This window comes from Carassius auratus, unplaced genomic scaffold, assembly GCF_003368295.1.
Source record: "Carassius auratus strain Wakin unplaced genomic scaffold, ASM336829v1 scaf_tig00214021, whole genome shotgun sequence".
Classification (NCBI taxonomy): Eukaryota; Metazoa; Chordata; class Actinopteri; order Cypriniformes; family Cyprinidae; genus Carassius; species Carassius auratus.
The window spans coordinates 740,689-763,651 of record NW_020527496.1 but is presented as its reverse complement, the minus strand read 5'-3'; the positions used below and the strand labels follow the sequence as shown (position 1 = coordinate 763,651).

The 22,963-nt window shown below is 36.0% G+C and overlaps 1 protein-coding gene and 2 long non-coding RNA genes across 4 annotated transcripts; 2 read left to right on the top strand and 1 right to left on the bottom strand.

Annotated features, from left to right (window-relative positions):
• Positions 1-3,104: 3,104 nt before the first annotated feature.
• On the top strand, positions 3,105-6,944 carry LOC113090785 (uncharacterized). Its single transcript, XR_003287255.1, has 3 exons — positions 3,105-3,555; positions 4,878-5,040; positions 5,283-6,944. It is a non-coding gene; the product is annotated as an uncharacterized LOC113090785 (long non-coding RNA).
• Positions 4,338-12,434, bottom strand: LOC113090783 (sialidase-1-like). The gene is made up of 6 exons (XM_026256377.1): positions 11,594-12,434; positions 10,214-10,403; positions 9,839-10,101; positions 5,553-5,735; positions 5,229-5,448; positions 4,338-4,997 (listed from the first exon to the last, which is right to left on the bottom strand). The coding sequence occupies exons 1-6, from the start codon at positions 11,657-11,659 to the stop codon at positions 4,777-4,779; spliced, it is 1,143 nt and encodes a 380-aa protein (XP_026112162.1). The 5' UTR covers positions 11,660-12,434; the 3' UTR covers positions 4,338-4,776.
• A 1,780-nt stretch (positions 12,435-14,214) lies between these two features.
• On the top strand, positions 14,215-16,778 carry LOC113090815 (uncharacterized). 2 transcript variants are annotated; one of them, XR_003287263.1, is made up of 5 exons: positions 14,215-14,372; positions 14,851-14,998; positions 15,087-15,222; positions 15,514-15,641; positions 16,405-16,778. It is a non-coding gene; the product is annotated as an uncharacterized LOC113090815 (long non-coding RNA). The 2 variants fall into 2 exon arrangements; XR_003287264.1 differs by having other exon boundaries at positions 14,247-14,372; positions 14,854-14,998.
• Positions 16,779-22,963: the final 6,185 nt, after the last annotated feature.

Genomic DNA, 22,963 nt, shown 5'->3' with positions numbered 1-22,963 from the left:
TCAAAAAATTAGCATATTGTGATAAAAGTTCATTATTTTCCATAATGTAATGATAAAACTTAAACTTTCATATATTTTAGATTCATTGCACACCAACTGAAATATTTCAGGTCTTTTATTGTTTTAATACTGATGATTTTGGCATCATTACATTATGGAAAATAATGAACTTTTATCACAATATGCTAATTTTTTTAGAAGGACCCCTGTAGAATTCTAAAAACAAGATAGTTCACACATCACAAGAAATAAATGAAACTTTTAGAATATGTGAGAACAATTTGTGTAGTAATAACAACAAAAATAACATCACGGATATTCATACATTTTTAAATAATCGGAACCTATATGTACCTAAAAGTCAAACTAAAAAAGAAGGATTGGAAAAGTAACAATGATTTTAAGCAAGCTCTATTCTCCCAATCAAACAATAAAGCCCCAGGTATAGATGGATACCCACCAGAGTTTTATAAACATTTTTGGTCACATTTTCTTTTTTCAATTATTGTATCATTGGGCGCAGAAAAAGCTAAAGCCCCCCCAAAAAACCCAAGCGACACCCATGATTCCTATACAACCAACCAGAAATTGGTTCCAGTCATTAAATGTTAAGATAAATAAATTTCAAAAGAAGTATAAACACTATACAAAAAAGTACGGAAATGTTAGGTTTAAGGGCACCTTGTTTTTATTTTTACTATCATGCAGCACAACAATACCTTTGTAAATGGATAAATGGCAACTACTCTCACAATCCATGGTTACAATTGGAACAGTCCGAATGTGAAAATATTTCATCACCAGATCTGCCTTTTATTACCAACCCAATTAAACAACGAAATCTAAACAATAATACAGTAATTTGCAAAACTGTAAGTGCATGGTGTGATGTAAATAAGATAACTAAAAATCAACCAACACCACACCTTCTATTTCCCATATGGCATTATCCTGATTTTACTGTTAATAATAGTCAGATAAAAAAAAAAAAAAAAAAAAAAATAGGAAAAACACAGGAATCGCACACCTGAATCACCTTGTGACAGACAATAAACTTGCCAACTTCCCAGTACTGATGCAGATACAGCCTAGGTGAAGGTGAAGGTTTTTTTTCTTTCCTTGCAAATAAAAAATTATCAAAACAAACTACGAGCTCTCACGGAAAAGCTAGTTAAGATTAGTACTTCAAGACAATTACTGACTAAACTATAAACCTTAATAATATCTTCAGATTCTTTATATTCAAGTCCAGTTAAGCAATGGGAAAAAGACCAAAACATAACTACAGATAACAATTTTTGGAAACAAATTTTTATAAACACATTTAGTATGGGTAGTAACACCAACATACAACTAATCCAGTATAAAATATTGTATAGAATACATTTAACACAGTACAAAGTTTAAAATTGGTATGGCAGATTCTGACAGATGTATTCACTGCACATTGAATTTTTCAGATGATTACCTTCATGCATATTGGCTCTTTCCATCAACTACCCCATTTTGGAGAAATGTTACTGCTAAACTGTCGCTTTACATGTGAGATCTCCATTAGAATGTCTAAAAGGTGACCATTCATTCACTAATGAAACTTACACCTGATTGTGTAGCACCTATGCTTCTGTCTCTAGTCATCTCAAAAGAAGGCAATTTTAATCAACTGGGAAAATTAAATCAAAGTTTCTGTCTCACAGTGGCTACAATTACTAACAGATTAATAACGAAAGACAGATAGGCATATGTAAACATAAGATATCTGAATTCAATCAATTTGGCTACATTGGGGGTTCTGCAGTAAAACATTTCCAATAGACCTTTTCAGATTATTATTATTACATATTCTTTTACCTTCTCTTCAATCTTTTTACTTAATTTTTGTGTTTAATTATACATTTATTTATATTATCCTCTATGTATGTATACAACTGCATGAATGATGAATGATGAGAATGATGCCACATAAGTGCATATGATCTCATAAGTGCATATAATCTGCAATTGTACATGTATGTGCATGTGTATGTGTATGTAATTTTTTTTAATACTTATGAATAATAATATTCTTTGCATGTGGAAAATAATGTTGAAGCCACTATTCAAAACTTGGTTGTCAGAACTCTCCTCCCCCCTGCATGTCGAAAAACTTAGATATAATATTTCTGGAAATATAGATTAGTTTGATGCTAATTCGAGGCCTCTTTTCAGTCTCGTGTTAAAAACCTCTTATAATGGCTATACTATTTGAAATTTTATTTTATTTTCTTGTAATTGCTTGCGGTCTTCTTTAACTTCTGTGTCAATATTAATATGCTCCGTTTTCTCTCTCTAAATTTAATTTCAATATTATTTTTTTTCTTTTTCTTAGTTATTTATCAAAACTAATGGCAATGCAACACTTTTGCAGTTCTATTTGATGTCTGTTACTATGGTCATTTTCCTTAAGTAATGCCCTTGTGAGGTCTAGGTTGTTACCTATTATTATTATTTTATAATTGTTATTATTAAAATATTATTTCACCTTGTCATTGTGCAAAAAGTTGCTTTGATCCCCTTTGCCTTTACTTGTTGATGTGGTTAGCTGCTAAATTGAAGTTTTCCCCCCTTGTTTGTGTAGTTGTGTTTTGTCCTGTCTTGTGGCTGTAACTGTGTATGTGTCTGTAAATTCAAAAATACGACAATAAATAACATATATATAAAAGAAAATTAATAATATTATTTATCTAGTTGCTTACAAAGAAAATATAAGAAAAGGAGGAAAAAGAGAAAAAATATATTTTTCATCATCAGTGTTACAAGAAATGTGTCGCTACTCTATATCCAAATACATTATATACACTACTGTATATTATTATTAGTAGTAGTAATAGAAGTAGTAGTATACACAACAGTTCATTAATATTTATTATTATTATCTCTCTATCATATAGGCTATTGAAAGGCTGTGGAATATATCTACACAATATATTCCATGTTTACTCATATCTGTCTTTGGTTTCGGTAACTTTTTTTCTTGTTTGTTGGTGGTGTTTGTTCACTTTTCTGTACTCTTGTCTGGTCTACTGTCATTTTTTTCAATCTATCATATGAGAGAGAGAGAGAGAGAGAGAGAGAGAGAGTTAGTTGTCCTCCTCTATGATAATTAAGCCATTTGGGGTAATTGTAAACAAATTTAGTTGTGTGAGTGGAATTAAGCTTTTATGGCAGGATGGAATTTTTTAGAGATGTATTTGAAGATTAAAGTACTGTACATAAGCTTGAACATGAACAAACCATTAAGACAGAAACAAATAGAAAACATCATGAAAACACTCAAGAACTTGCCTTAAAAAGAAACAGGAAAGAAAGAGTTTAAAAAATTGGAAATAGTGTGATGTATCTGAAGTAGAGGATGCTAATGCTGCGGTATATGACACTCAAGACATTCTGATGTCCTGAGTGCTTTGGGGCCGTTCTCTGTTTAGCCTCTTCAGGGCGTGTGGCACATGGAGCCAGCACTAGAGAGAGATGTTGGATGGATGAGGACCATTGTTGCCCGTCCACCCAGCTGCAAAGGTACTACCTCTATTCAGACCGCCTACATCCATATATTTATTTACTCAGTTTTCAAATGAGAACATTTACTACTACTACTACGAATAGCAAAAACGACAACAAAATTTCAGCTAAACAATGGTCCCAAAAAGTATTTGGACATGTAAACCTCAACTGAAAATGTATGAATGTAGCTTTTTTGGATTGTAATGCAAGATTTCAAAATAAATGCAGTTTAGTTGGAAGGAAAAAAAAAAACCTTTGAGCCCAACACACTCAAGTCATGTTTTTTTTTTTTTTTTTCAATTATGAAGCAATACAAATTGTTCAAAATCAAAAGTAGAAGGAATTTTATAAAACTAACAGTGCAGCCATGCGAGAAGTTCTACCTTACTAATTATTTCTCAATTTCAACTTTACATAAATATTATGTATAATCTGAATGTATAATTTATATTATTCTTTTCAGTATTTTGTTTTTAACATTAGAGATTTGTCAATCCATGGAAACCTGCTACCATCTACTGGCTATTGTCAGAAAATGCCATTTTCATTCTTTTTTTTCCCCCTAACAGAGGTCACCATTTAACCACCCACAGCCCCCCTCCCCCCCAATGTGTGGACAAATCTTTGTATTTTTTTTTTTTTATTTAGCTTTAGATGAAAAAAAGAACACTTAATTTATATAAAAATGTAACTATTCATTTTTGAGGTTACAAAAAAAAATAATAATAATATATATATATATATACACGTATACGTTTATTTTATTTTATTAATTTTGGATTTTTATTATTGGACAAAGTGATATCAAAATTTTGGGGGTTGTGGGAAAGGGCCCTCCAACACACATTTTTAATTCTACACTGAACAAAGTATTTTTATATAATTGAATTTAAGTTTTACAATTTTAATTATTTTGCTTTACTGCTAAGCAAAACGATAACTAGATAAACGGGATGATTAAACAATAAAAAAAAAAAAAAAAAATCAGATTCTACAACCTCAGACAAGCCTGTATGCCGCTGTATTTCTACATTTCTCTAAAGTTAATACTTAGATAGTAGACAGGTGTGGTAAGACTAGTTTCGAAATTATTTTTTAAAAAATATGGAGATAAGACAGAATTAATTTAACCAATTAATGAAAGCCATCTTCTCTTAAATATTTATTTTCAAAATGAGCAACTTGATCAAGTTTCTATTTTTTTCTAAAATGAATCAGCCCATCAAGTGACTTCAATCACTGTTTGCTGTAAAGGTCAATTTTGACAAAGGAGATTGACTCAAAATAGTCTTTTTGGCCTTTCTCAAAGATGACATAGATGTATTTATGATCCTCAGTTTGATTGCCTTTAAGTGACGTCATACAAGAGTATCCACTTGGCCCAGCCCAGATCTTCAGAGTATCGTTCACCCATGAATTACCACGATTCAGAGACCAGCGAAGGGTGAGGTTCACTCCTGAAGAAAACAACAAAAGAAAAGGAACACACATTATGTATAAGTATGAACTAAGTATTGTTCAATCTAGCTCCGATTTAACAGCCTTGTATTAAAATATTAGAATAGGTACTTTTCATGCATAATTTCCAGAAAAAAAAACAAAAAAAAACGAACTGGCTTTTTATTTATTTATTTTTTTTGGTACCGTCTTTTCTTAATCCTACCATTTCCTCATATCATCATACTCACTGTAATTAGCGTTGGCTGGGTTGGTGAAGTAAAGCACTCCTTCCTTCTCTAAAGCTCCAGCCGCAACCGCAGGATCCTCCAGTGTGTGATCAAACACCAGCTCCTCCACCGGCAGAGACTCTCCTCCATCCAGACTGCGTGCAACCATGCGACAGTGACAGTGGTAGTGTTTATTGTTGCGCACATTAATCATGATGCTACCGTCATCCAGCTCCACTGGCTTTGAGGAAACACAAGACAAGACTTCACAGACTCTTCTGATCCATATTTTTGTCACACAACCACCAATACAATTACTTCTGTGAAAGCTGATCATCTTCATACCTGACACTCATCTGGGTCAAAGTCAAGGATGCTTTTACGCTGGTTGTAGGGAATGCTCTTCAGTTCAGCTCCGTATCTCCAAGTGTTTCCATGATCATCACTCAGGATGCAAAACACTCCGTCTCCAATGATGCTGCCGTGGCCACACACCACCAGACGCCCAACAGCAGGCGGATGACGTTTCTGTAAGCACAATTACATGAACACATGGTCTGACATCATGAAGAATAATTTAATGAAATGAGTGTTTTGCACAGTCTGTGGGATCAGTCATTTTAGACAAAACCAATGCTAAAATGGCGCAAAAAAAAAAAAAAGGATAATTGCATTTTGTCACTCAAGTTTGGTAGGTAATGACAAATCAATACAATTTATTAACCGGAAGTGAAAGTAGTGACATTTGCCAAGTATGGTAACCCATACTCTGAATTGGTGCTCTGCATTTAACCCATCCGTAATGAGAAGCGTGGCCGAGAGCCATGGGAACGGAGCGAGACTGGTGGAGTGATTTGGAAATGAGTGACACCTGTGCCACACAGCGGTCTGGAGTCCCATGGAGGAGATCTGTGAGTGGAGCAGGGGTCACTCATTTCCAAATCACTCCACTGACCTCGCTCTATTCCCACGGCTCTCTGCCCCGCCCCACTCGTCACACCATCCAATCCACGCGCACACACACACACACACACACACACACACAGCAGTGAGAAGTGAACACCTATAGATCCAGTGCCCGGGGGGCAACTGGGGGTTCATTGCCTTGCTCAAGGGCACTTCAGCCATGGGTATTGAGGGTGGAAGAGAGAGCTGTCATTCACTCCTCCCGCAACTCCTGCCATCACCGAAACTCAAACCAGCAACCTTTGGGTAACTATACCAAATCACTAACCATTAGGCCACTGCTGCCCAGAGCATATAAAAACTAATAATCCTGTACTGATAAACAAATGATCATCACAAACTGTTTCCATATGAAAATTCCAGAACAAACATTTCATCAGAGCTACTGTTGCAAGAATTCACATATAATCCGAGACAACCTCCCTTTATGATAATCAGTTTCGTCTAGGTTTCTGTGTTCAAGGGCTTTTATTTTGATTTTAACTTGACTGTGTGGTCTGTGTTCTTTTCTTGTTTGCTTTGTTCTCTTGTTTTCAAAGTATGTGCTCAATTCTTTTACATAGTTAATAATTTGTTTGTAGTTTAGTTCTTGTATACTGGGGACATGTATCCCTCAGTTTCAGTTCAGTGTTTGTCTTGCCAAGATAAAATGCTGGTTTTCTATTCTCAGTTCCCTTGTGCTCACAAGTGTTTTGTTTGTTAATGAATACACCGTAATAGATCCTCGCCTCAACTCTCTCCCTGACACAACTAGTAAATTCTTTGATTAATGCATTAAATTCAGGTCTCAAATACATTTTTTTTTAAACCATACACCTTGAGAAAAATGGCAAAGCAGCTAGATTTACTGTATCAGGGTTATGTTTGTGTTTTTGAGTTGGTTTTCTGTTCCCGTTTTCTTTGTTCCCTCTTCTAGTTGTTCTAGTTTACTCATTGGAGCACAAAAGACGGCTCACACTTCAAACCAAATAGCTTTCTTTTGGGGAATTGCCATCTTGAACCTGATGAAAATCTGCATAGATAACTGTTTTGCACTCACATTAAATTCGGTGCATATTGCTATTGAAAAGATTGGATTTCATCCATGAAATTTTTTTTTTTTTTTTATTAAACAAACACAAAACAAAGTAACAAGTCGCCCGACACACAACAAAGATAAACAAAAATATACATTAAATAAAAACAAGGCAGTGTACTATGAACAGAAATGTACAACAGGCCCAGCAGAGAACAAGGAAGAGAAAAAAAACAAAAGACAAATAGACCCTCTGGAGGCACTATGTCATACCAAACCTCAGAATATCACAAATAGAAGCATTTATGTTGTCCAAATAAGGTGACCAAGTACGAGTAAAAGTATCAGTTGTAGAGTGAATGAAACATGTTAGGAGTTCCAAAGGAATAGTCTCTCTGATGACTGAATGCCATCCCTTCATAGAGGGAGGTTTATCGCTGATCCACGACAAAAGTAAATTCTTCCTGGCAGCGAAAGTTAACAGGTCAAAAAGACGTCTTTCATGCTTATTAGAAATAGCCTTACATGGGAAACCCAGGAGGAGAGACAAAGGGTCAGGATCTAAGGTCAAACCTAAAATATTATTCATTTGAGCTATGACTCTGGACCAGTAAATCTGGATTACATGACAATCCCATACACAGTGAATATAATCTCCTATGTTAGATTTACATTTGGGGCAGAGTGGTGAATGAGCCGAGTTGTACTTGTGTCTTAGAAGAGGCGTAATGTGTATTCTGTGGAGAATCCTAAGCTGAATGGCTCTTGTTCTATTGCAAACTGAAAGCCTATTGGCTAGAGACCAAACCATCTCCCATTCATTCTCCGAGATATCCACCCCAAGATCTCTTTCCCAAGTTAATCTGAGGTGCGAATTATTAACTGTACAATAGGAGCACAGGGCTTTGTAGAAGGAGGAAATCAACTTTTGTGTAGGAGGGTTTAAAAGTATCCTCTCAATTACTGAAAATGAATATTTGGAAGTAAGTGTAGTATTTCTGAATATATAATCTCTAATTTGCAAGAATCTAAAAAAATGTTGCCTAGGTACAATTATATTTCGAGGTTATAATATCAAAAGACAATAGTGATCCCTCCTCAAATAGATCAGCAATCCTATGTATACCATTAGTCAACCAAAGGTTAAAACCAGGGTCCATAGTACTTGGCAAAAACTCTGGATTGTTCAGGATTGGCAACAGAGGAGAGGTTGTGTCGATCCTATCTTCTAGTCTTTGAATAGCGCGCCATGCCTTGAGAGTGTTACGTACTAAAGGATTATCACACATAGCTCTCCTCAACTTAGAATTACGGACAAATAGTAAGTTTTGCAAAGGGCATTTAGACTGTGAAGATTCAAGATCAAGCCAAACTGATTTAGGATCTTCATTAAGCCACTCAACAATAAATCGAAGCTGGCAAGCCAACTGATACAGTTTAAAATTTGGGAGATCCAGACCGCCCTTTGTACCCGGGAGCTGAAGCTTGGATAATTTCAACCTGGGTTTTCTTTTGCTCCAGATAAATGAACTTAACCACCCATTCAGCTCTTTTATAACCTTATTAGACAGTAAAATAGGAATCATCTGCATAGGGTACAGTAAGCGAGGTAGGACATTCATCTTAATCATGGCAACCTGTCCCAGCCAAGACCATAGACAGTAAAAGAAATGGACACAGCGACCCCATTGGAACTCAATTGAGACGAATGAAGCCCAGTTTTAGCGTTTTTTAGCACTTCCGTTTCTGAAGCGCAGACTCAAACGAAGCTTGACGACGTCAGCAACCTGTCTGCCAGATGTAAATCTTCTAAGTGGCTGTGCGTGAAAACTGCCATCGTTAATCTTGCAGAGACGGCAAGCTTGAGCGGGGAGTTCTTTGTCGTGAGTGAGCAGGAGTAAGTATTCTGATTAATTATTTTGTATAGTATTTTAAAATGTAACGCCAGTACGCCATATTAAGTTAATTGTCTGCGAGCTTCTCCTCCTGTCTGTACGGTAATGCGACAGAGAGTTGAGTGGTTATGACGCAATCGTTAGCCTATTTTTACAAAAACTGTTTATACGGGGCCATAAATGTAACATAGAAGGTAATGGAGCCCTTTATATATTGTCGTGTATCTTTAGAAATAAATAATGGACAAACAGAGTCTTTAAACGCCTCAGATGTAAAGTTATTCGCTGTCAAAGTGACGCCAAAATGAATGGGAGTCAATGGGAATGCTAACGCAAGTGAAGTTCTGCTAAAAGATGGCAGCCCCCACCCGACTTCAACTTCCGGTCGAGTTCCTTGCCCCTTGGCCAAGACAAAGGGAGAGTCATCCACCTGGTCAAATCGTCTCTGATTTCTTCAAGCACTGGTGTAAAATTAGCTTTGAATAAATTCCTAAAAGTAGGGGTTATATTTATACCTAAATAAGTAAAACCTTCCTCTGAATATTTAAAAGGAAAAGAGGGAGGTTGATTTATGGACTTCTTATTCCCTATAACTAAGGCGACTGATTTAGAAAAATTAATCTATCCATGAAATTTTATATTCAATGCTAAATATAATCATTTTGTTATTTAACATGAAAGTCTATGGGAGTTGTACAGTAAGTAAGGTGTAAGTCAAACACACAGACATGAAATCAGGCATGGAAGTGAAATACCTGTATACCGAAACCAGGTCCAGGAGCAAAACTCTTGAGCCCCAGTTGAGGGTTAAGGTTTCGTGGGGCGCTCCAGGTGAACCCGTCATCTAGACTCTGCACCATCATGGTGCTGGAGGGCTTGCAGCGGTAACGGTGAAAACACACAGAGTAGATGAGTATCACAGCACCAGTCTCTTCATCCACAACAACCGAACCTAGATTCAGCCCATCTGCTAGAGCACCATCATCCACTATGAAGGAGGTAGGAGACCAGGTGACTCCTGGAACGTGGAAGTAGTAAGAGATGATTGGAGAAGGAAACAGGAATGAAAACAGAATGTTTGCTCTTTCAGCAGGTGAGCTATTGAAACCTGACGACTCAGTCTGACACACCTCTGTCTGTGGAGCGTCTCAAAGCGATGAACTTGGCTCCCTGGTCTTTGAAGGACAGTTTCCGGGCCTCTGCAAAAGCCAGCAGACTTCCGTGAGTAGTGAAGGTGAGCAGGGGAATTCTGTAGGTATGAACTTCTCCGACTTGACCACCGACCCAGAGCAGCTCCTCTACAGCGATAGCTGGACTGAGCTGTACATGTAAAAAAGTGGAGATAAAAAGGATAAAAGGTCAAAACTATGCAATAAATAAACAAGCTGAGATGAGGCTAGTTGTGTTTACTCTTTAAAGACAAGTTCTGTGTAGCCACATGGCAATGAGTCTTGACTACAGATAAACTGAACATTAGCTCAATTTTTGCCCACAGACACTAGTATCTTCATTTAAGTCAGTTTTAACAGTGCTATACACCATAACTAACTACTAGAGAAAACACATTGTGTATTTGTGTGTTTTTTTTTAATGCCATTACATTAGTTGGAGCATTTAAAAAAAAAAACATTTTATTCCACATCCTTTTCAGAGTACGCCAAGACCAAGTTATTCAAATAATAATAATAATAATAATAATAATAATAATAATAATAATAAAAGATATGAGAGAAGGCATGTGCAGGCAAAAACAATCAGTTTTTAGACTTCAGGCTGTTTTTAACCAAACTTTGTACAAAAATGATTCTCAACTATGTTATGAAAGATAACAGAATGATTTGATATACTATTGCAGTTTATGCAATTTGTGCATAAAAAGTCCATAAATGGGTATTCTCATTCTATACAATGTATCTTTACGTTGAATCAGTACAGTAATTTAGTAATACAGTAATTTACATATTAAAGTGTTCTTGAGGCAGCAAACCACGGTGAAAAATTAAGTGTTATAATGAGAGTAATAACTTTGCAACATTTTCATAAGAATATCTCACACAGGAATATTGATTTAGAATTTATTTCCCTATTGACTTGCGTTTACCAAAAATGCCTGTTATGCTGTCCTCTCCAGAAGACATTAAAAATTATACCGTTTCATAACACAACGTGGAAATCCCATAAAATGTTTATGAGAGGTTTCAACCTTTTTGGAAAATTGGTCTAATTTAAAATAGTTACAAAACATTTTCATATTTCCCTAAGGGTGTTAAATTTGACCATTCTGTCAAAATCAGTCATATTTAAAGACCAAGGAAGGAGAAGTTATGATCAAACCTCCAAACATTTTTGATAGATCTCTGGAAAAACCCTGAACGTGCTCTGTGCAGGACATCCAGACTAAAACTGGCATGTAGGATCTCAGAGAAATGAATGAACTAAAACATAAATAAATTTAAAAGGTCTATCCCACTGAGAGGTCTTTGCATATTAAACAGAATCGTCAAGCCTACCGTTTCATTTCGGGCAAACGTACACAGCACTGGCAGAAGCAAAATCCGCAAAGCGTTCCGATTCATGACGGCAAGTGTTGTCAGGTCACAAACTGTTGAGATTTCCCCTTAAGTCTATTTAAACCCACAAAGCGCTCAACAGAGTCAGCCGAACAATGACACAAGAAATTATGTTTTAGTATTCAGGAGGAACGCGTCAGATACTTAGCCTAATCAAGACAGGTGGACCACAATCAAGTAATCAGTATAAATATCGCTGACTTACCTCTATCCATTGACGGTATTTCAGCATTAGGTTCGCTCTATCTGTCATCTAATGACAGACCCAATTTTCCTCCCAATGGGATTTTTTCTTCAGATCTGCCGCTTTTTGCCGACCCATGATCACTCCTGAACATTATATTATCTTGATGACAGGGCAAGTTAAGTTGCGATTTGGCCTAATTTCAGTCTGAGATCATGCATCAAAAGCTTTAAACTAGCTTCTGAGCAAAGTCGGTCATGGGTAGGTCAGTCTGCTGCTGAACATTGTTGTATTGAACAATACAACACAACCTCATAACCTGAAGTGGACAAAAATGTAATCAAGTTAAACAGCTCTCACTTTTTTTTTTATTGTAGATAAAGGATCTACAAAAGCATTTGACAACAGGGCATTTAAAAAGCTGCTTTTATGTTTTAAGTGTAATTAAAGGGTTAGTTCACTCAAACATGAAAATTGGCTGTTTTACTCACCCGCTAGGCATCCTAGGTGTATATGACTTTCTTCTTTCAGACGAATCCAGTTGGAGTTATATAAAAAGTGGTCTTTGATCTTTCAAGCTAATTAATGACATGCTTCGGTCTAAAAGAAGTTAAAGGGGGGGTGAAATGCTATTTCATGCATACTGAGTTTTTTACACTGTTAAAAGAGTTGGATTCCCATGCTAAACATGGACAAAGTTTCAAAAATTAAGTTGTACGTTTGAAGGAGTATTTTTGTTCCCAAAATACTCCTTCCGGTTTGTCACAAGTTTCGGAAAGTTTTTTTCGAGTATGGCTCTGTGTGACGTTAGATGAAGCGGAATTTCCTTATATGGGTCCTGAGGGCACTTCTGCCGGAAGAGCGCGCACTCCCGTATAGCAGAGCACTGAGAGCACAACAGACATTCACTGATCAGAGCGAGAGCGTCGCGAAATGTCACAAAAGAAGTGTGTTTTTGGTTGCCAGGGAAAGACAACCCTGCACAGATTACCAAAAAAAAAAAAATACAGCATTAAGGGACCAGTGGATGGAGTTTATTTTTACAGAGCATCAACGGAGTTGTGCAAGTGTTTGTGTTTGTTCCCTGCATTTCGAAAATGCTTGTTTTACAAACAAGGCCTAGTTTGACGACGGATTTGCATATCGTTTATTTCTTAAGGATGATGCAATCCCAACGAAAAAGGGTCACGATCGTGTGTTGGAACCGCAGGCGTTGAGTAAAACTGCTTCAAATATCTCTGCCTCGGAGCGAGTCGTTGCTGCTGCTGCTCTCGTTCAGTTTCAGCCTCTGGATCTGATTCTGGATCATAAATAAATGGCTGAATCTGACTGTTAGCCATGGTTTGTTTTGAATGATGTTTTTTTTTTTCTCACGGTAATGTCACAACTTCCAAACGCTCTCAACGCACACACTAAAAAATCCTGGGTTATTTTTTCTACCCAAGTGCTGGGTTGAGCCATTTGGGTAAATTTTTTGGGTTATTTTCTCAGTCTTGGGTAGTTTTTGGGTAGTTCTATGTAACCCAACCGCTGGGTTATTTTCTGGGTCGTTTTCACTGAGAGCTGAATCAATGCACCCCCTCCCCAACTCGGACGCAATAACCCAGCTCATTGGGTCAAATCAACTCCGCGCAGGATCAGCGCAGCGCGGGCTGACTGAATTCGAGGTGGAGGTGGATGCCACACACGCTGTAATATTTGGAGAAATAAGCTTCGTATCAATATATTTATACATTTGACATGTATTTTTAAACATATTTACACACATAACATAATAATGAGCGAACGAGCGATAAAAAGGCAAAGAAATGTGCGACAACAGTCACGTTTACATGACATTAAATGCACCGCCAGATTCGCTCGTTTTGGTTTGCTGGTAATGCCTGCTGGATAGTAAATACGTTTTCTTCAGTTTTTATGTGTTAAACGACCCTTTTGTCAAAGTCTTACGTTTCTTCTGAACTGTTTAATGACATAATTTACTTCAAAGTCCATTAAGTCAATTAATTTCAATGCCACGAGATCAATGTGATGTAAACGTGCATTCCTTGACTTGCCCATCCCCCATCTTACTGCATGCAGTGCTAAGTCAAAACAACCCAATTTTTGGGTCATCTGTCGCGGGCATATTTTGGATCGTTACATGAGAAAATATTTTAAAAACAAACTGACTTCAGCCTTTTTTTCTGGTGAAATAAAGGTTTGTATTGGTCTTTTTATCATTGAATCGTTACCGATTGGCAAAAATGTCCCATTCTGATTTTAAAATATCACTTAACGTTATATGATAGATCATAAAGCATCCTGCATTTGCGAGCACCAGAGATAACGTTACCTATTTTTTTTCTGTCTGATGCGTTTCGGGGTTTTTTTCACAATAAAAATACATTTCTAATCATTTATTCATTTAATAAATGTATTATTATTTGAAATCCAGGTAAGTGTCAATTAATCTTGGACTAAAATATATTGTTTTTTCCCCTCAGACCTGCTCTTGACTGTCCGTGGTGGCAAATCCACAGCCTTTAGCTGGAGGTGACACTTTTATCTCATCTAATTTGAATGATTGCCATACATTGATCATAATAAAATTACCATAAACCATAAAAAACAGCTGTTACTATTATTAAAAAAAGATCCGGTAACGTTATTGTGGTTATACCCGTTTAGTTAAAGGGTTAACGTTACTTCACCCAATAATCAAAATTATGTCATTAATAAGTCACCCTCATGTTGTTTCAAACCCGTGAGACCGTGAAACTGTCTTCCGAAGATGAACGGAGGTCTTACTGGTTTGGAACGACTTGTGAGCAAATTATGAGCAAAGTGAAATGTTAAGCAGTATAATTCAGGAATCAGTTTGCATGGAGTTTAGAAACATCCAGGATTTACTAGTTAAAGTGTTGAAAAGCTCTGAAGAGTATTTCTGTTTTTATGGAAACTAATCCTTTTACATGTAAAAAATGTTCATAAGCCTCTATTTGATTAACAGCATTGCTATTTCTTTGTCCAGTAGAATCAACCGTATCTGAAGAGAGAGCTGAGGAAATTAAACAATGGCTGAGAAACAACACACAGCCCATCAGCCAGGTGGAACAGTACATCTGAAAAATATGTTTGAGGTCCTCCATGAGTTTCCTCGGCTAACTACCTCAGGCATGGTATGTTAACATAATGTCTTTGTCATATGGTAACATGAGTTATATTAAGTCTTTTTTGAGAAGTTTTTTTTGTTATTTTTGCTTTTAGATTGCACAGGACTTTCACATTTTACATTAAGATGAAGCCCCAAAACTGTTTGAAAAATGGCTGGTATACTGACAGGATCTTGCTTTTTGTGAGCGAGAAGCAAAGCTTTCATGTACAGCTGAAGAAATGACAGAAGGTTAAAATGTTTCTACAATATTTTGATATTATGGGCCAGATTTACTAATAGCTTGCACCATAGTACTGTCAGGATTAATATAGAAATGCAGTGATGAAAAAAATCTGTGTTTTTTTTTATTTGCATATTGTCAGTGGATCAACAGCACAACTTTACACTTCAGTCTACACTTTTATGGGATTTTGGACTCACGCTAATTTGACCTTTTTAGTAAATCTGGCCTTATATTCTCAATGACAACTCGCTACTGTTTTTACTAGTGTTGATGAATGTAATATTATTTTCCTACAGATGCAAAGGGAAATCTTGCACTAAAGCTATTACCTGTTTTGCTTCTACCTCCACCCTACAAAATTGGCAGAAAAACAGTCCGACCCAGCATTGATGAAAGCAAAAAAGCTTTCATTGACATTCAGCCTGTAAGTACGACTTTACAGAAATTTACTTCAATCATTTAATGACTTCACCAGGTTGAATACACTACCATTCAAAAGTTTGGGATCGGTATGATTTTTTAAATGTTTTTAAATTAAGTCTCTTCTGCTTACAAAGGCATTTATTTGATCCAAATACAGCAAAAATAGTAATGTTGTGAAATATTGTTACAATAAATTTGTGATCAAAGCTGAATGTCCAACATCGTTATTCCAGTCTTATATATAGTAACATGTTGACAAGATATGCTCCATAAGAACTTTGTAATTTAATTTATAATGTATCTTGGATAAATAAGTCTGAGCTCACAATTTTTTTTTCTGTAGATAATTTTCATTACTAAAACATCTTACTGGCAAATTTCTAGTGTCCTAGCTATAATTAATTTTACTAGACAGATAAAAAAAAAAAGTCTTTTTTTTTTCAGTTTCACACTTTGCTTTTGTAGGGCAGAATATTAAATGTAGAAATTAAAGTAAAATTAAAGTATTTCAAGTGTTACCAAAACTCTTTTGACTTGCTTTGCATCCCTGTCAGTGGCTCTGTCAAAGTGGGCCAGATCAAGCTGTAATAATTTTCAGGTATTTTGCCTCATCCAAAGCTCTGGCTATACAAGACCTACTGTTTCTAAAGACTGCTTGATTGAATAAACAGTTTCGAATGAATCCCCAACCCACCACCCATACCCACACCACTGACACTCCCATTCTGTTACTCCTTTATTCATTTGCATTATCTGTCCTTTAGGTTGGAACAAATATGGTGGAGTACCTCCAGCAGGCTGAAGCATCAAGACCTTACCCATATGTCCTGTAACTTGAAAATGGACACATTGCGTCGCGGGCATTTGTCATCCTCGCAGGAGAAGCTTTGGAACAAAGAACTATTGTTTAAGGGGAAGTCATGGCCTAATGGTTAGAGAGTTGGACTCGCAATTTAAGGGTTGTGTGTTCGAGTCTCGGGCCGACAGGAATTGTAGGTGAGAGGAGTGAATGTATAGTGCTCTCTTCCACCCTCAATACCACGACTTAGGTGCCCTTGAGCAAGGCATCGAACCCCCAACTGCTCCCCGGGTGCCGCAGCATAAATGGCTGCCCACTGCTCCGGGTGTGTGCTCACAGTGTGTGTGTGTGCATTTCGGATGGGTTAAATGCAGAGCGTGAATTCTGAGTATGGGTCACCATACTTGGCTGAATGTCACATCACTTTCACTTCACTTCATTGGGACAGTAAATGTATGTTTCAAATCGTTTTATGTTTTTGATGTAAACTAACCGAAACATTGTTTCTATATTAGGGAGTTTATTCATAATATTTTTGAGTTGGAGGGAAGTGAATCCCCAACAGTGAAATTTTTGCACTGGGCACTACATTCTTGCAAGTAGATTATAAGAGGTTCTTTGAACAAACAGTGGTTCAAGAACACGAGGTAGCATTTTAGTTTAAGTTTTATTTGCACATGAGATTTTTGTTCTGTTTTTTTTATTTTTTTATAAACAACTGTTTTATTGCTTGAGGAAGAGTATTACTTTATGCGTACTGATTATCAATTACATTTTTATGTAGAAATCTTTTACTGCCAATACGTTGTATTTCATAGATTTATTTTTGTGTTCATTTTGTAGACTTAAAACAACAGGTCCATAATGTAGACTTAAAACAAATGTGCTTTGTAACAAACAGTTCTTGAGGTAAAGTATTTTAGTTTTAATTTCATGTGCATATGGATTATTTAAAAATAAGTATTTATTTGTATATTTAAAAAAAACCTTGAGGTTTTTTGGAGTTCATGAATTTCATGAGCATATGGATTAAAAATAATATGAATTATTTTTTAAATGCATTACTAAACCTTGTGGTTCTTTGGAGTTTATGAATTCAAATGTTTTTTTCTAAACATTTACAGTTTAGAAAAGTTACAGAGGCAAACCATAAAAATGAAAGAAATTGTTTTAAATACTGTTTATAAATGGAGTTTTATTTTTTTAGTTTTGTATGATCTCTTGAATTTTTGGTTGAGGTAAAGTGTAATTACAAAGTGTAATATGCTGAAAGAAAAATAAAGATAATACAATGTTGTCCTGTTTGTTTATTATGTGGTATATTTAATGTTAAAAGGAATAAAAATTCCTTTGAAAATATAACCCATTTATGAAATCAAATTAACCCATTATTTTTGTAAAAATAACCAATATTTGGGTAGAAAAAACAACCCATTTGCTGGGTTAAAATTAATAACCCAACTTCTTGGGTTAGTTTAACCCCATATGGGTTCTGTCCTATATTTACCCAGCAGTTGTGTTAAAAACAACCCAATTTGGGTTGTTTTTAACCCAGTGTTTTTTAGAGTGCAAAAGCCTACTGGCGCTCGTGATTCTTTAGCTCCGCCCACACGTCACGCCTCCAACCGGTCGTGTTTTTCCGGGAAAAATCGGTACAGACTATCTTTCTCTTATGAATATAATAAAACTAAAGACTTTTTGGAGTTTTGAAGGATGCAGTACTACTCTATAGGTACTCAAGATTAACAGGATATTGAGTGAAAACGAGCATCCTGTGAAAAAAGCTGTAAATTATTCAAGAATATTTTTTATAGAGTAGGTAGAGATGATATACATCTTGTACTATAAAGTAAACACTCTGCAAAATACCTTGCATACATAATGTTGGACTCCCAATCGAAGGGTTGTGAGTTCTAGTCTCGGGCCGGACGGAATTGTGGGTGGGGATAGTGCATGAACAGCTCTCTCTCCACCTTCAATACCACGACTTAGGTGCCCTTGAGCAAGGCATCGAACCCCCAACTGCTCCCTGGGCGCCGCAGCCACCATGCCTGCCCACTGCTCCGGGTGTGTGCTCACAGTGTGTGTGTGTTCACTGCTCTGTGTGTGTGTGCATTTCGGATGGGTTAAGACTGATGAGGAAGGTCACATTGATTCATTTAAACAAGAAGCTGATTTTGATTATTTTTTTCCGAATCAATTTCAGACCACAAATCGAGTAAAACTGATCCTATCCATCCAATGGATGTTCAGATGGCTGCGTTTCATTGTGCTGATAGTTTCCTGAAGCAGCTGATGGTGACTAAACTGTCTCAGTGTCAGTACGCTCTGCCTCTCCTTGTTCCAAGAGATTGAGTTTCTTCTTATACATAATTTATGTATATTTTCCTCTATGTATGTATACAACTGCATGAATGATGCCACATAAGTGCATGATCTGCAATTGTACACGTGCATGTGTATGTATTGAGTGTACAGTACATGCATGTAAATTCTTTGGTTATTCACTAAACTAAACTAAACTTTTTAGCAGTGACTAATAGTATTGACCCAATTTTTATGAATAGTTTACATTTTAAAACAGCCATAAATAGCTTGAAATATCTTGGAGTATTCACAAAATTTTTTAATTACTTTACAATTCAGTTGGATATACAGTATTGTTCAAAATAATAGCAGTACAATGTGACTAACCAGAATAATCAAGGTTTTTAGTATATTTTTTATTGCTACGTGGCAAACAAGTTACCAGTAGGTTCAGTAGATTGTCAGAAAACAAACAAGACCCAGCATTCATGATATGCACGCTCTTAAGGCTGTGCAATTGGGCAATTAGTTGAAAGGGGTGTGTTCAAAAAAATAGCAGTGTCTACCTTTGACTGTACAAACTCAAAACTATTTTGTACAAACATTTTTTTTTTCTGGGATTTAGCAATCCTGTGAATCAGTAAACTAATATTTAGTTGTATGACCACAGTTTTTTAAAACTGCTTGACATCTGTGTGGCATGGAGTCAACCAACTTGTGGCACCTCTCAGCTGTTATTCCACTCCATGATTCTTTAACAACATTCCACAATTCATTCACATTTCTTGGTTTTGCTTCAGAAACAGCATTTTTGATATCACCCCACAAGTTCTCAATTGGATTAAGGTCTGGAGATTGGGCTGGCCACTCCATAACATTAATTTTGTTGGTTTGGAACCAAGACTTTGCCCGTTTACTAGTGTGTTTTGGGTCATTGTCTTGTTGAAACAACCATTTCAAGGGCATGTCCTCTTCAGCATATGGCAACATGACCTCTTCAAGTATTTTAACATATGCAAACTGATCCATGATCCCTGGTATGCGATAAATAGGCCCAACACCATAGTAGGAGAAACATGCCCATATCATGATGCTTGCACCTCCATGCTTCACTGTCTTCACTGTGTACTGTGGCTTGAATTCAGAGTTTGGGGGTCGTCTCACAAACTGCCTGTGGCCCTTGGACCCAAAAAGAACAATTTTACTCTCATCAGTCCACAAAATGTTCCTCCATTTCTCTTTAGGCCAGTTGATGTGTTCTTTGGCAAATTGTAACCTCTTCTGCACATGCCTTTTTTTAACAGAGGGACTTTGCGGGGGATTCTTGAAAATAGATTAGCTTCACACAGACGTCTTCTAACTGTCACAGTACTTACAGGTAACTCCAGACTGTCTTTGATCATCCTGGAGGTGATCATTGGCTGAGCCTTTGCCATTCTGGTTATTCTTCTATCCATTTTGATGGTTGTCTTCCATTTTCTTCCACGTCTCTCTGGTTTTGCTCTCCATTTTAAGGCATTGGAGATCATTTTAGCTGAACAGCCTATCATTTTTTGCACCTCTTTATAGGTTTTCCCCTCTCTAATCAACTTTTTAATCAAAGTACGCTGTTCTTCTGAACAATGTCTTGAACGACCCATTTTCCTCAGCTTTCAAATGCATGTTCAACAAGTGTTGGCTTCATCCTTAAATAGGGGCCACCTGATTCACACCTGTTTCTTCACAAAATTGATGACCTCAGTGATTGAATGCCACACTGCTATTTTTTTGAACACACCCCTTTCAACTAATTCAACTAATTGCCCAATTGCACAGCCTTAAGAGCGTACATATCAAGAATGCTGGGTCTCATTTGTTTTCTGAGAATCTACTGAACCTTCTGGTAACTTGTTTGCCACGTAGCAATAAAAAAATATACGAAAAACCTTGATTATTCTGGTTAGTCACATTGTACTGCTATTATTTTGAACAATACTGTATCTACTAATCATGTGAAAAACGATTGGGAAAATTAATTGGATATTCAGGTTTCTGAGGAGGACTGGGCAAAATGTCTTAACTACATCTGATCTAATGTCAGACCCCAGCTTATTCAGTACAAGGTGCTGCATAGATTACATTATTCAAGGGTCAAACTGAACACTTGTTATCCTATTTCCCCTCTGCAGGCTCTCTAGGTCATCTTTTCTGGGCATGTCCAAAACTCTGTGAACTTAGTTTTTTCAATTACTCTCTGATGCATGTAAGCTTTAGATCCTGCGACTGCTGTTCTTGGATGGTCTGCTTCCTTGCAGTGTCTTAGCCTTGCTTTCTGACTGTCTAAACAGTATGGTATGATGATTGCAAAAAAAAATAAAAATACAAATACATTATATTCTTTGCATGTGGAAAATAATGTTGAAGCCACAATTCAAAACTTAGTGGTCAGAACTCTCCTTCACCCTTCATGTGGAAAGACTTAGATATAATATTTCTGGAAATATAGATTAGTTTGATGCTTCTTCGAGGCCTATTTTCAGTCTCCTGTTAAAAACTTCTAATAATGGCTATACTATTTGAAATTAATTTTCTTGTTATTGCTATCCTCTTTAACTTCTGTGTCAATATTAATATGCTCAGTTTTTCTCTCTCTAAATGTAATTTCAATATTATTATTTTTCTTTTTCTTAGTTATCAAAACTAATGACAACACAACACTTTTGCAGTTCTATATGATCTGTTACTATGGTCATTTTCCTTAAGTAATGCCCTTATGAGGTCTAGGTTGTTACCTATTATTATTATTTTATAATTGTTATTATTACAATATTATTTCACCTTGTCATATTGTGCAAAAAGTTGCTTTGATCTCCTTTGCCTTTACTTGTTGATGTGGTTATCTGCTAAATGTAAGTTTTTTTCCCCCCTTGTTTGTGTAGTTGTGTCTTGTCCTGTCTTGTGGTTGTGTTTATGTGGTTGTAATGTTTATGTGTCTTCAAAAATACCACGATAAATATAATATATATATATATATATATATAAAAGAAAATTAATAATATTATTTATTTAGTTAATTACAAAGAAAAAAAACTAATTTACAAATTTAGTTGTGTGAGTGAAATTAACCTTTTATGGCAGGATGGAATTTTTTAGAGATGTATTTGAAGATTAAAGTACTGTACATGAGCTTGAACATGAACAAACCATTAAGACAAAAACAAATTCTTAAGCAATTCTTAAGCAGTGAGACCTGAAGATGACACTCAGAAAACACATCATAAAAACACTCAAGAACTTGCCTTAAAAGGATGAAGAAACACAAAAGAAAGAGTTAAAAAAAAATTGTAAATAGTGTGATGTATCTGAAGTAGAGGATAATGCTGCAGTATATGACACTCGGAAGATACCCTGATTCGAGTGCTTTGGGGCCGTTCTCTGTTTAGACTTGCAAACACATATGCTTTCCCCTGCTGTACAGATTAAGAACAGGTTTGATAAATTAATTAAGTGATTTTGAACAATTTATATCGCTATATATTTTGAAACTTAAAAAAGAAAAAAGAAAAAAAAGACTTAAAAGTGTGCTTGGGCTATGTTTCTTTAAACTAAACTGGATTTTATTTTGATATTTTGCAATATAATACAAAAATGCTACATTTATGCATTTTCAATTGAGGTTTACATGTCCCAATACTTATTGGGGCCATTGTTTAGCTGTAATTTTGTTGTCGTTTTTGCTATTAGTAGTAGTAGTAATTTGTAAATCATCTTTGAAAACTGAGAACTAAGAAATATGTAGTATATATGATAGATTCCATCTGCGCTGCCTGAGGAGGATCCTGGGCATCACCTGGCAGGACCGTGTCTGAAGTGCTGGAGAGGGAAAAACATTCAGCATGCACGCACTCCTTTCACAAAGATGCCTCTGACTCGGCCATGTCTGCTGAATGCAGGATGGCATCCTAGGACATCATGTATGACGAGCTCACTTCCAGCTACAGACCAACAGGCAGACCAGAGCTCTGGTACAAAGCACATATATATGTGCCAAAAAAAAAAACATTTGGACAAATCTTTGTATTTTGTTATTTAAGTTTTGATGAAAAAAAAATGACACTTATTTTATATAAACATTTAATTATTCATTTTGAGATTAGAAAATAAAAACATCACACAATTTCAAAATAAATATATATTTTTATTATTTTTATTTATTTTGGATTTTTATTATTGAGGAA